Source organism: Macadamia integrifolia, chromosome 11, assembly GCF_013358625.1.
Source record: "Macadamia integrifolia cultivar HAES 741 chromosome 11, SCU_Mint_v3, whole genome shotgun sequence".
NCBI classification, from domain to species: Eukaryota; Viridiplantae; Streptophyta; class Magnoliopsida; order Proteales; family Proteaceae; genus Macadamia; species Macadamia integrifolia.
Window position 1 is genome coordinate 27,186,377 of NC_056567.1, and position 14,963 is coordinate 27,201,339.

The 14,963-nt window shown below is 37.5% G+C and overlaps 1 protein-coding gene and 1 non-coding gene across 4 annotated transcripts; one reads left to right on the forward strand and one right to left on the reverse strand.

Moving 5' to 3' along the window:
- Positions 1–2,836: 2,836 nt before the first annotated feature.
- Positions 2,837–6,162, reverse strand: LOC122093749. Of its 3 annotated transcripts, none has more exons than XM_042664219.1 (3): positions 5,613–6,162; positions 5,326–5,512; positions 2,837–3,228 (listed from the first exon to the last, which is right to left on the reverse strand). In XM_042664219.1, exons 1-3 carry the CDS (start codon positions 5,662–5,664, stop codon positions 3,108–3,110), a joined length of 360 nt encoding a protein of 119 aa, XP_042520153.1. In that variant the 5' UTR covers positions 5,665–6,162; the 3' UTR covers positions 2,837–3,107. The 3 variants fall into 3 exon arrangements, with proteins under 3 accessions (XP_042520153.1, XP_042520152.1, XP_042520154.1); XM_042664218.1 differs by having other exon boundaries at positions 5,326–5,530; XM_042664220.1 differs by having other exon boundaries at positions 2,837–3,248; positions 5,326–5,530.
- Positions 6,163–14,679: 8,517 nt separating this feature from the next.
- Positions 14,680–14,751, forward strand: TRNAD-GUC. The gene has a single exon. It is a non-coding gene; the product is annotated as a tRNA-Asp (tRNA).
- Positions 14,752–14,963: the final 212 nt, after the last annotated feature.

Here is a 14,963-nt window from a genome sequence, read left to right on the forward strand (position 1 = left end):
AGCTTAGCATGACCAAAACATCTAAGAAAATCAATCAAATTGCATAACCAAATGGCACCAACAGTTTTTGGGTATAACCAAATCTCAGCATCAAGCAAACACGAAGTGTTCATTAGATTGAACTGCAACCCATGCCCAATGTACTTGAAAGAAACAAGATTTCTAGCAGCAACATAGGCTTCCACTAGATTGCAGCAATCATACAACACCAAGCTCTCAAGTTCTTTATTTTCAATCTTAAGTCCTTTGAAGTTTCAGCATTGAATAAGGATCAATGTCTTGAGCAAGGACCACTTGGAAGAATCAAGCACATCAACTATGAAATTGCGACAACCACACAAGGCTAAGCGCCTTACCTTATGGCCATGGAACTTCAGCTTCTTCAAATCTACACAAGCAACCACATTTATGAACTCATGTGAAGGCCGTGGCTTTACACTCAGGATTGGTTCTAGATGGGATTCATCACTCCAAGCTGGGAAGGAGTCGATGGGTTTCCAAAAAAAAAAAAAAAGCCCTGTGTGTGACTACATGAGTCTGTCATTGAACAAAATCCACCAACCTGCCATTTCGGGCCAATGGAGACAACTGTCAATGTGCCCGAAACCTCCCCATCTTTTGAATTTCCCCCTTATGTTCATGTACCAATCAGGTAACAGTCCAAAAATAGCTGTAACCATGAATACATTACTAATTTCTTTCAAGCCTCAAAACAAGTTGGGGAACGCGGCCAAGAGTCTGCAGGAATGCTCCTATAAGACGCGTCTCGGTAGCATTTTCCCAAAATTTCACCCCATTATAACTTTCTCAAATGGGTCAAAGTGCCATAAGCTCTTGTTTAAAGTGCATTTAATACCTTATTTATTCAATTTTTCCCCATTTTGATTCTGAATTTTTTCTATGTGGAAATTAGGGTTTGCCACCAACTATGAGTTCAAGAGACAAGATACAGGCTATTAAATCTATTATGGAAAGCGCAACATGTACAGCGGGTGATTTTGATTGCATGTATGTACATACAGTACTAATCAAGATGTAAAAATAATAATAAGTAAATTATAGAGTAATGTACCATGGGTTACAAAACATGTCAATCAAAATGTTTGATCAGATATGCAAACACACAATGTGTTGCATGCATCAAGAATTCAGGTTCAATACTCTTTCAGATGAGTGTCCAATTCTCTCCAGTGGCCACTAGCTGCATTCTTTACCATCGACAAACCCCAAATAGAGGCACAGTTTTCTTCAACTGCATAAAGCAGAACCACAGAATTTACCCAAAAAAAAAAGAAGAGAAAATTGCATTGCCACCCCCTGAACTTTGGTCATTATTCAATGCCACCCCCTGGATTTTTCGAAACACCAAAGACACCCCCTGAAAATTCAAACAATTCTAAATCAGTCCCTGCCGTTAGCAGACCCGGTTAAGCGATAGAATGTCTGTTAGTTTTTTTTTTCAAAAGGCCTAAAACACCTCCATATGGTGTGAGTGGACAATATTACCCTCCCTTGCTCTTCTTCTAAACTCATATGAACTAAATCCCCAAACCGAGAAGAGAAACCTGCAACTACCATGAGCACCGCTCCCCTCTGGTGTGCAATCATGAGCAATGAATACCAAATGAGAATTTTTAATATTTTTTTACACCTACATTAGCTATGCAAACCAAATATTGAAATACATTTCTAGGTTTGACAAAAAGAATCAAGACAAAGACGACTATTACATGTACAGATACAAAAAGCGAAAGGGAAAAATCTCTCTCTCTCTCTCTCTCTCTCTCTCTCGGCTTTTCATGCCCCATTATAGTGTTTAGAAGTGTTTTAGTACTTAGTAGTTTATACTACCGAAGATCCTAAACTTTACAGACAGATGAAGGAATAGTCATGAGATGCAAGTAAGGTCTACTTCGGAACGTGACCCTTTTTTTTTCCCAGCTTCTCTCCTCCCTACTTCTCACTTTCACACGACCCGATTAATCCAAAATCAACGCCCACTCCCTCCTCTTCGAAACCAAAAAATTACTCCTCCCTTCAAGCTTTGAATCACAGAAATCACATATTACTGGCCAGCTTTTGAGAGACGCATATCTCATCTAGTATTCATTCCTCTCTCTCTCTCTCTCTCTCTCTCTCTCTCTCTCTCTCTCTCTCTCTCTCTCTCTCTCTCTCTCCTAGCTTTAGGGTTTCAGCAAGGTCTTGGCGACGGCGATGGTGATGGCGATGGCGATGGCGATGGCGATGATTGTAGAGTCCTTGTTTCTTCTCGATTTTGTGAAACAAAGACGTTCATATGAGGATTTAACGATCGCACGCCTGAGGGGAGAGGTGCTCACGATCGTACGCCAGAGGGGAGAGGGGCTCACGGTAGTTGCAGGTTTCTCTTCTCGGTTGTTTCTCTTCTCGGTTTGGGGATTTAGTTCATATGAGTGTGAGTTTAGAAGAAGGGCAAGGGAGGGTAATATTGTCCACTCACATCATATGGGGGTGTTTTAGGTATTTTGAAAAAAAACTAACATACATTCTGTCACTTAACAAGGTCTGCTAACGGCAAGGACTGATTTGGAATTGTTTGAATGTTTAGGGGGTGTCTTTGGTGCTTCGAAAAATCCAGGGGGTGGCATTGAATAACGACCAAAGTTTAGGGGGTGGCAATGCAATTTTCTCAAAAAAAAAAAGAGCAACTCAGTGCACGAGGTTCCTGCTCCTGCAAGGTCTAGGAGGAGCAAATGTACGCAGCCTTACCCCCTGCTTCGCAAGAGAGGCTGCTTCCAAGAACAACAGAACTTACAAGACCAGAAAATGATTTTATAGTAATTGATAGAAAACGGTATCATAAATATACAATATATTCCAAAGTTGGCAAGGAAGATGACAATGTTAACAAAGAACTTGCCATAGTACTAGGACTTATAACAAAGACATTTGGCCACTTAGGAAACACTAGGAATTTAACATTTAGAATTTAAGAAACATGAGCATAAGTCGTTTTTCCTTCCAGAAGTGATAATTTTATTAAAAGAAACTAATTCGCAATCCAAGAAAGAAAGACTAGCAGTGCCAATAGTTAAGTCACAAGGCAATGGCACAACAACGATGGTGAACTAAAATAATTTTCTGCAGCTCCACCTCTGTCCGGGTTCTCCTCTTCCAAGTGGAACTTGAAACCAATCAGTTACCATTGCCGCAACTCCAAATTTCCTTGCGTAATAAGAAGGTACCATCCTGAGGCCAAGCAAATCTTACTGGTTCAATAACGACAGACTGAGAGTTAGAAGCAACCAGCTGGGAGCCTCAGCTACAGTCATACCATTAAAGTTACCTTAAAAAAGAGGGAGACACCAGCACTTATAGCAACAATTGGTTGAGCTCCACAAATCACAAAGAAACAACCATAATAATGTCCTAATAGAAGGACGGGTCCAAGTACAAGAAAATTTGTTAAGATATGCCTAACTGCAAATGCATGTCTATGAATGTAATCAATCTATAATGTCCATGGTTGATGTTGATTCTGCTAGACATCAATATATAGAGGAAATAATATATTAGCGATGCATGTGTAAGTATGAAAGACAAACCATTGTGAAAGCATTTGCCAAGGATGCTTATCAAGTTTTCAATGCAGTGTTGTGTGTTCGAGTTGTTACTTTCGTGCTTAGCGGGGCTGTCAAGAATTCGTTATCTCATTCATCCTTTCATAATGCATGTAAGACGCTTTGGCTTGACCGATCTTTATGGTACGTCAAGTAGAAAGTTGGAACCTTATTATAATCTGTCGTTATAAGCCTGTAGCTGATTTGTAGTGGTGTGTCAGGTTTACAGCCGGCACTTATTATAATTAGCCATAACCCATTAACCTTTTTCCATGGATCCTCACGCTCTTCCTTGCTTGGAATGTCCATGTAGCTGACCCCATTAAGCTCGGATAAGGTTTGGATGTTGTTGTTGTTGTAATATATTGGCCAGCTTATACATGTTGAGGAAGATCCTTCTATTACACAGACCATAACCAGGAAATGGTTCAGCCTTCATGATGCCAATTAGATTAGACTCTATAGAATTATCAACTATCAATCTCACTTCTGCTGCAGCAAGTTGTCTAGAAATCTTTACAACCGGAGAATAAGCACAGAGAATGCATATAAGGAGGCCTATACTCCCCATAATGCACCAGAAGAATACAACGGAGCTCTCGTAGTTTCTTCCTTCCCCTAGTTAAATTCCCTCTTTTGAAGATTCTCCTTCATAATTAGGTGATCTCTTACTTGATCCCTCTATTATTCTCCTTTCTGTTTCTTCATTACCTTCCCTCCTTTTCTTTTCTCTTCATACTTTATTTCTTCCTCCCTCCCTTTCTCCTGTTTCTGCTCCAACTTTACTTGCCACCCCAATTGTTAACATCAAGCTTTACTAATCTCCTTCAAATAAGTTTGGGATTTTAAGAGTTCAAACCTGTCCTAGAAACAACTCATCGTGTGCAGTTTAGAATCAAAATTGATCCCCGATGGTATCTCTAACCAGAATTTCAATTCTGGCTCCTTGTTCCACTAGACCCAGTTTTGCAGAAAATTTATCATTTTATCATGAGATTTTTTGGATCTGCTAGTGGATACTATTAAGAGAGCTAAAGGCTAGAAACCTTGCTCCAAAATTTCATGCTGAACAAAGTTCATGAGTGAGCTCTCTCGTCTGAAAGTGATTTCGGTTACCACTATTTGTTGTTTGTGTTGTGATGTCGAAGATGAATAACTTCAGGCCGGAACTAACATTATTTGCACAAAATCCCTAACTCACACAATTCTTCTATGTTTTATTCCTTGCTTTCTGCTCTCTGCTCACCGCTCTGTTTTAAGTTCCAGAAACATCCTCCCCCTTGAAAAAAGCACCTTTACGTCCCTGCCTCTGTTTATTGTCCAAGAGATCCTAAGCTGTTCTCGGAATGAGATTGCGACTGATCCTTTAAAATTTATTTATTTATTCTTCAGTGGGCTTATTGTGACCTATATTAGGGTTTTGAAATCCTAGGTTTTCTTTGTTTTAGAACCCTAATTTGCATTAGTTAGGCACACTCACAAAGGATGGAAAGCTGATAGATGGACCATTATACAGTAGATACAGGGGCAAAAAATAAAAGGGGACATTATGCCCAAAAACGAAGCAAATAAAACACAAGAAGAAAGAAGAACAGGAATAATAATAATAATGAAAATAGAGAGTGAAGGATAAGAGATTACTTGCAAGTTACAGGTTTACAGGAACAAAATAACTACTTTCCATTCCCAATATCAAGAAGACACTGAAGAGGGGAAGGTTACTTACCATTTGATGCCTTTGAGGAAATTGTTGGAATTTGAGCCTTTCCTGAATTGGTAACAGAAATGGTAAACCCTGTCGGGAGGAATACCAAAACGAAGGACAGGCCATGAGAACACATCGCCTCCCTGTGTAGCTTCGGCACTCTCGTTCTCCACAGCAGGCTGCAGCGGTTCCTCTTCTCCCATTAGTTCTGTAACAGACATTGTTTCTACATACACTTATGTGCATGTGTGTAGAGGGAGGGGGGGGGGGGGAGAGAGAGAGAGAGAGAGAGGATGCAAATTGAATACCAGAGATAAAAGAAGAGGCGTGGATTATGAACATGCCAAGAATGTGGAACATATCTGTCAGATAAGGTTCCTGTTTGATGAATGAACTCGAGCATAAATGGAGTAAGCTATCGATGGAAGAAATTGATCTTTACTGTATCCACTCCATGTGCAGCCATTAAAACCCTAGAAACTTCCTGAATTCGATGCTTCCTGCAACAGTTTAACCACTCTCGCATCAACTCGAAGAAAATATCAATCTCTTCCATCCGCAGCTTACTTCATTTCAATTCAAGTTCAACTTCGAGCTCTACCCAACAGTAACCTAGTCTCAAAACTTAGATAGACTATCGCCTGCTTCAAGTTGATAGAGAACCTTGAAACTGATTTGATTTTTTTTTTTTTTTTTTTTTTTTTTCTTTCTTTTGGTGCTAAAACTGTTATCGAAAGGTTTTGTGAAAAGCAGTTGACACCGTCCGTGAAGTGGTCCAAGGAAAGGAAATAAGAGAAATTGAATTCAGACACATATTTTCTTAGGCAAAGTTCCCATGCCAATTGGGGTATTTTTTAGGGTTTCTCTTAACCAATCTTGATTCTTGATCGATACCATATTTGTAGATCAGCATAGATAATAGATAAAATAATAATAAATATATATATCTATCTATCTATGTATTTTATAAAAAGAGCATTAGTGTTTTTTGACAAACTTTATCATCTAACCCAAATGTCCCTATTTACTACTTAAATTACGACTAATGACCTCATTTCATAATTATCTCTCTCTCTCTCTCTCTCAAGAAGAATAATATCCCCCAAATTGCTTCTTAATTTCATTTACTTTCCTAATTATTTTCTTTATTAATTTATTAGTAACCCCCACACCTCCTTCTTTCTCTCTCTCTCTCTCTCTCTCTCTCTCTCACACACACAAACAAGAAGAATAGTATCCCCAAAATTGCTTTCTTAATTTCATTTACTTTCCTAATTAATTAATTTATTGATTAATTAGTAACTCCCACCCCTTTTCTCTCTCTCTCTCTCTCTCTCTCTCTCTCTCTCTCTCTCACACACACACACACACAAAAAGAAGAATATATATACTAGTGGAGTGCGATAGTTTTTTTTGTTTGTGCTTTTGTTTTTGTTTTTGTTTTTGTTTTTTCTTTTTTCTTTTTCCGTACAATGTGAATTCTTGGAGTATGATGGAGTTTAATTTTTTAGATAAGATTATGGAATTAGTTATTTTGGATACAGTTGATTGGGATGATGATCATGAATTTTATTCTTTTTCTTTATTTGAGTGATTTGAATGATAAGCATGGTTTATGCATTTATGTGTGTGTGTGTGTGTGTGTATATATATATATATATAGATTGTGTATTGAATTGATTATATAGGTTCAAGAAACAGGTACATTTGTCACTACTCAGAAATCTCGTATCTATGTCTTCATAATAAAATATTCGTAATTAAAATTTACAGCTACAATTTTTTTTACACAAAATATTCACCATTACAAAAACGCAGCTACAAATTGAGGTGACAATTTGCACAACTAAATTCCGTAGTTATAGATTTTGCTACATAAAAAATTTCATCACTATAAAATTGTAGTTACAAATTTTGGAGCACAAAATTCCGTAGTAAAATCTGTTGTCATAGATTTTGCTGAGCCAAAAATGTCACTACAAATGCACAGTTATAAATTTTGGCGCGTAAAATTTCGCAGCTAAAATCTGTAGCTATAGATTTACTGTGAAAAAAAAGTAGTTAGAAATCTATAGCGATTGATTTACAACGGAAACATTCACAGCTACATTTTCGCATCTATAAATTTGCCGTGAAAAAAATTCACAGTTAAAAATCCGCATATATATATCATCTTGTTATGAACCACAAAACATGAGTCTTGGTGAAAGTTTTTACTATTTCTTCTCAACCATGCATAGATTGAAAGGCAAAAAGCCTAAGAGGAATCTCTTAGTGGCTTGTTCGTTTCCAAATTCAGCTATGAAACTGATAAAACATCCCTTGGATTGGATGGTCCAATATAAAGTAGTGACTTGATTCAAATTGAAGAGGCTAAAAAAGCCAAGGATAAACCTAAAACCACCCTAACAGAAGTGGGGAGGAAAGACATATGTAGATTAGGCCTTGTATCAAGTATAACCTTGACCAGAGCAAATTGGAGGGTAAGGACCCATGTAAATGTAGCCAACCCCATTTTAGTTGGAATAAGGCTGAGTTGCTATTCTTGTTATATATCATCTATTGAATTTACTTGCACTCTACATTTTCAAGCACCAATTAACCTTTGGAGGGGGATGGGAGTGGGAACAATAAGCAAATACATGCAAAGAAAGTACTTTATGGGAAAAGGCTAGGTATGCTAGCCGATTACCTAGGAATAAGGTATACTCGCGCCTACTGGCTATTAGATGAAAGATAAAAGATCTCATCCATTCATAACTGTTGTCTTGCAAAACCTTCCCAATCCTAGGGGTGTCAATCGGTTGGGTCGGGTTGGTCTCGGTCGGGCCTAATTTGGCTTGACCACTTGAAAGCATTGCACCGTGAACGTCCGTTTAAGTAAATGGGCCTACCTTTGGGGGACATGGTACGGTTTATAATTGGGCCGGTCGATGTCAGGCTTTAATCAAGCTTCCTTAAACGGACCTTAACCTGGCTTTGATCGGGCTACAAACCTATTTAAGCCTAAACCTTAAAATTCTATTTTTAAGTGGGTTGAGATTATCGTTATTAGTTTTTAAAAGAAAAGATGAGATTATGACCATTACAACTTATAAAATAAAGCTTAATTAAATCATATCATACTACAAAGCAAAAGGTAAGCAAGCTTAACTAGTTTCTTATTAGTAGTGGCACAATAAGAATTTTATGTAGTATTAAAGGGGGTCGGGCTGGGTCGGGCTACAACGAGTCAGTTCAAGTCGGGCATATAAACATGTTAGTTCGATCGGACTACCTACACCATGAACACCCGTTTAATAAACGTGTCGGACTCTTTATTAATCGGACTAGTCTAGGTCAGGCCATAAACGTGTCAGGCTTGATCGGGCCTACCGGTGTGAGCTTAGAATTGACACCCCTACCCAATACCATCGCTCCACGGTCTTTCTTCCTCTTCTTCTTCTACCTTTCCCCTTCCTCACGATCTCCAGCTCCGCCTCCTTTCTAAAAAATTTACCGATTCCCGATGTCCCTCTCTCTCTCTCGGGCCTGGTCATCTTCTCTATCTCGAGTAGCTATTGAAGAGGTTGGAGTTTCAATTGGAGAAGAGCAGGTCCATTTGCTTGGAGAAATGTTGGCCTGCGAGCGGAACCTTGCCAATAGCCTCTGTTTGTGGCACATGCGAGGTCGGCGCTGTAAGTTTCGACTCCAACTCTAGCATCATCATCGGATGGGCCGATGTGACCCCCTAGGCCTCTCTCTAGGCAAACCATAAAAAGGCAAGCCGCCCATGGAGCAGCTTCACCTTTGCTGCTGCAAAACAAGATTTTTTTTTTTTATGTTGTCTACCACTACTCGTTAGCCGCATTTCCAAGTGCACCTTTCTATGAACCCCCTCTGCTACCCTCTTCTCACCTAAACTGGTTTCTTCTTCTTCTTTTTATTTATTTATTTATTTATTTTTTACGTTTTCTTCCGTTGTACTATGGAGAGTAGTGTAGAGTTTGAAGATGTGGGAGCGGCGGGAGGAGAGCGGAAGGATTTCAAAGCTATGAAAAAGGGGATTGAAAGAATTGAAACCAGACAACGAGGGTGGGAGGAGATCCAATGTAGGGTGGGGAGAGGGTGAGAGGTGGGAAGGAGATGCAATAGTTTAAGTAGCATCACATGTCAGTTTTTGTTTGCCGAAGTGCCTCACAGATTAGTTGTAGTGGGGAGCGGGAAGATGAGGAGAGAGAAAGAGGGGAAAGAAAAGGTATAGCACGGTGGATTGAAGGTTTGAATATCTTCTATCGATCCAACGGTGTTATAAGATGATTAAATCCTACGGTTAGAATCCTGCTAGCACATAAGATTCCAGGGTAACCCGCTAGCATACCTATCCCTCTCCCTTTATTTATTTATTTATTTTTGGTTACAATATACAAAGAAAGTAGAGCAAATTTCACTTCCCTCCCTTGAAGTTTTCATTCATTACACTCCCCTCACCTTCGAAGTTTAAAATTACATGACGCTAACTTTGATGTTGTAGATTCTGTCAATCGTACCCACAGCGTGAGCTGCCCACCGTTAAGTGATGACGCAAGATGTAGAATTTCATTTTAAATTCTAAAAAATCCCCTTACCTTAATGTGAGATTACATGTTTGCCCTTATCAAGTTTCATCTTATTCCTTCTCAAGATGTGAATGGCACCTGGGAAACTATAAGGAAGAACTGATGTCCTAGATGAAAATAATTCATGGTACAAATAGCTAGGTCAGAAATTATGAGGTATTGAACTGGGGAAAAAAAATAGTTGGTTTTCAAGGTCGGGCTGTTTCAAGGTATTCGATTCTTCATTTGAACAATATTGGCTTCTAAATGTCTCAAGAGATTCTCTCTCTCTCTCTCTCGCTATAGTCTAGAAAGAGACTATAGGAGTAAAGAAACTAGGGATGGTGAGTTGGTGCAGATCAACTGAATTTATAACCATAGATTTTATCTCAGGTTGCTCTAACGTATACATATTACAGGTTCTACGGAAGTTTGTGATTGTTAGTGTTCATTTTCATGAACAATCACTGCCTCGGGGGTTAATGTTTACTGGATTGTACTCAAACCAGCTCTCATGATAGTTCTCTGCTGCTTCAACCTCTAAGAATTTATCAGAAATCAACAGAATAAGGTGTAGAGCAATCTCCAACACAAAATCAAAGAAATCCATCAAAGTTCGGTTGACACTTTGGTTATGTTTAATGGTTAGTGATGTAATATTGGTTTTGATTTTATTGATGTTACATATATTAATTAAATATTGAATGGATTATTCTTCCTTGAGTTGAACCATTAAACTGAATGTCTTTAAAAGTGGCTTGAGAATATGGAGGTCTACATTTGCCTCAAAGACCTAGTTTTCTATACTAGGAAAACCAAATCAATAATTTGGTATTATAATTTTAAAGCAAATATTTTTGCCTTAAAATGTATTGGACAGTTGATCAATGGCAATAAGGTGGATGAATGTTTCATGACTATGACCAGAGGTTATAGGTTTATTTATTGTGTTATTTTTGTATTCAGATTAGATCAATTCGGATTGGTTGGGTTGGATCAGTATCGGTTTTGATCAATCCAATACCAAGTTCTTAAATACTGTCATTATTCTTTGAAAACCTATTTATGAACATTAATTGATAAATGTTTGGTTTTCTTTTGTTTTTGGGTTTATGTGAACAAGTTTATATGTATGTCACATTTAACGAATTGTGTTCTCCAATAAATGGATTAATTTATGACTGATCGAATCAAGTGAGAGAATAAAAGTATGGATCTTAAGCTGTTTTATGTGGCTCGACCAGTGGGAGAATAAACTCGATATACTAGGTTGCTAGTGGGAAGATGTTACTAATAGAAAGTCAGTATATTAGGTTGCTAGTGAGAGAATAAATTCAGTGTACTATATTGTTTTTCATGTAAAAGAACTATTTTGAGTTTTGCATTAATTTATTATTATCATGATATTGAATAATTATTTATGGCTGAAATATATAGTAAATTCATATTCATGTCATTTTGTACTTGAATGTTTTGTTTGAAACACTCTATGATGGATAAATATATTAGAATTAAACTGGGTGTGAGCTTCCGTACATTTTATGCTGCACAGTATATTTCTAGGAAGCTATGAATGGAATGGATGGATAGCAACTTCTAGGTTAAGGTCTGCCCAAAGTACACTTGCATTTATGCTTATCTTTGATAATGTCGCCTTTGGGCTAACATTACCTAATTCCTGCCAACAATTTTCTCTGTCTTTGAAAATAAGACAAAACCTTTGAGTTGTAAACCTATTGCAGTAATCGTAGATTTGACCACTTTGGTGGGTTCTATCAATTCCACTGCAATAGCTTACAATTACACTTGGCAGCTTAAATTTATGAGTTATTTAAACATGAACTAAATATCATTTAAATGTAAAAGAACAAGCATATAACTAAAAAAAAATAAACATTACAATGCTCAATTATCAATTACTTCAAGAGTGTCAACCGAAACTACATTCCTGACCTTTGGGTCTGAAACATACTGGTCCACTCAAGTTTCTGCTATTACTGCAAGACTTCTTCTAACTTTCGAAAAGTACCGCCATCTTTGGATGGACAGCATCTTCTAGGTTGATAAATCCTTATTCTGTTTTTCACTTGCTTTAACTTTAACCTTTCTTTGATAAGAACATTAGCAACTTTGCTATCAATCATTATTCTCTGTCTTTTCAAACAAAGAAGACTTTGATTTGTATTCTATTACAATAAGGTTGAACTTTACCACTTTGGTGGATTTCACCCAATCTTATTGCAATAGTCTACAAATTTATTCCGATAGCTAAAAGTGGGATTGTTTAAGCATGAATAAAAAATATTCATAAACAAAAGCATGAACTATATTACCAAGAATAAACAAGTTCATATTCTGATATGCAAGTAATGTATGAGTTGATTTTCTTTTATTTCTTATAATTAATAGAAAAATCATAAAGAATCATCAACTACCCATACTTGTAACTTACACAAAACAAATCATAAAAGTTGATCAAAACTAGGCTCATAATATATCAAAACGAAGAACACGAAAAATTGGACTCAATGCAAAAGATCAGGGTGAAAAATTCTTCACTGTTTACCCGTACGAGCCATTTGAAGTTGCAAAACTAAAAATAGATCAAAATCAATCTAGTTTCCCAAACCAACCCGTTTGGCCAACTGGTCTAATCCGGTTCGGACATATTGATTCCGGGTCAAAATTCGGGTCAATTGGTTAACAATCCGGTCAACCTTTGACCGAGTCAAACAGAGTTAGTCATGAGTTGAGCCACTGCACCCCGGGTCAACTCGGTAGGGTTTCCAAGGTGACCCGGCAATGACTCGCCGCCTTTTTTTTTTCGAATTTAAAAAAATATATATTTTTTTCTCTCCTCTGGTATCCGATTTCTAACGGAATGTGTCGACGTGTTTGGAGGTTTTCGGTGACTTGTGGTATACCGTCACGACCGTATTTTCGTGAAGAAAAATTTTTCATACGAGATCTTTAAGTAATGGTAAAATTACGATTTTCATGATTTGAGATACAAACCCTATACAAAATCAATTTTCCTTTATTCTAGCACTGTAAGGCTTGGCTCTGATACTAATTGTTGAGGATTCTTTACCATATTGAACATATGAATAATCCTATAGTGTTTAGAATACATGAATCATCAATCAATCATAAAAGATTAATCATGGGTGTAGTCCCTAAACCAAGAACAATGAAGTATCCCATCTTAAAATACATAACCATATAGATTTATCATATCTATAATAATCAATGGGACAACCATGACATGAACCATAAATGAGAATAAAGAAGTATCTGTGTCCCATGAATCATGAACCTTTGTCCCATATGGTTAAACATTACTCCCATGAAGATGACAATGATGAACTACGCAAGTGGAGTCCTTCTACTGAGATCTTCTGCAGCCTCTTACTCTAGGATTTCCTTTCTTTCTGTGCAATTGCTCTTGTGAGAAAACCGCGCTCCCAAAACTAATAAGGCATTAAGTAAAGTAATGGCTACAAGGACCGTCAGTATTCTATTTACAACAGAATCCCTAAAACCCTATTCCACTCTCACAATGGAAAGAGCTAGGAGTTTCCTAATCAGAGTGGGTCTATAATTGCTTGGGCCCAATAGATCAATCGGTATCAGTTAAGCTGACATAAAAATCCTAACATCTACTACCAACCGTAGTTAAAATCCTTCAATTCTAGTAAGAGCTTTAGAAACATCTCATTCACAAAACACAAGCTGGGTCAACTCTTCTTCTTCCCTTTTAATCAGTAACAGTATCTCACTCTGGCTCCATTTGGCTGCAATGAGAATTTAAAGGGGGAGGGGGGAAGGGAAATTTTTATATTTTAAAAAGAAATGTTTATAATCATTACCCCATATAATTGTATAAATTACTTAATTTTTTTAACCATATTTAATAATGATGCATTTTGCATGTAAATTTTATTTTACATATTATAGCAAAGGGTTTTGGAAGCATACTAAAGTGAAATTTTATAATCAAATATGGAATGATTTTAAGTTAATGTTAAAGTGACATGGGTAATGATTGCATAAATTTCTTTTTTAAGTATGAAAATTTCACTTCCCTTCCCTTGAATTCCCCTTACAACCAAACATAGCCTCTGTCTCACCTCCTTCGAACCCATGACAAGTGGGTTTATACATTTCGCACTTTCATGGAAAATTCATTCCCTTTTGACATAAAAATCATTGGATCTCTCTCTCTCTCTCTCTCTCTCTCTCTCTCTCTACCTCTTCCTCTCACACTGCTTACACACTACACACATAGAGATAGGAAAGCAGAGTAAATTCAAATTGTGAAAGGGAAGACGAGAGAAGAGAAATAAGTGTACACTAAGTACAACAACAACAACAGTCAGATAGACAGCCCCCCTAGGGGTTTGAGAGAAGGAGAGGCGGGCGGAAATTTGTTCCATTCCCTTTTGTTCATACTTCTATATGTGGAAAATGGGAGGGCAGTTGCAAGTGTTTTACTTACCTTGGATCCGCTGGAGATGAGAAAAGAGATGCAAAGAATCTAAGAACCTGCTCCTTCCTTCTAACAATTTCTACTGTAGTATGCAGGGTTCCTCTTGATTTGAGGACACTATTTAGAAAAAGCAGATGGGGTAAAAATGTCATTTGACATGTAACTCTTAATGGTGTTAACCTTAAAGGGGACAGAAGTAATTTAAAACTTCGTAGGTGATGAGAGTAGAATAATGAAAATGTCTAGGGAGAAGTTGGATTTTTGAGATATATGATAATTAAAATAATATTTTCTTAATCTTTCACCAATGTCGTTGTAGTATAGTGGTAAGTATTCCCGCCTGTCACGCGGGTGACCCGGGTTCGATCCCCGGCAACGGCGATATTTTTTGTATTGTAAGTTTGTAACATCTTCCGATTCTTCCATGAGGACTGGGTTGGGTTTCGACGTCCGCTAGCTCACGGGCCAGAACACCCCACGTGTTTTTTGAAAATTGGTCCAAATTGAATTTGTAGGGTTCGAACCACACAAGCTTAAAAAACATATAAGTTTATAACCATACCAAATAGGAAGGTTCTAACAAAGTGTTTGGT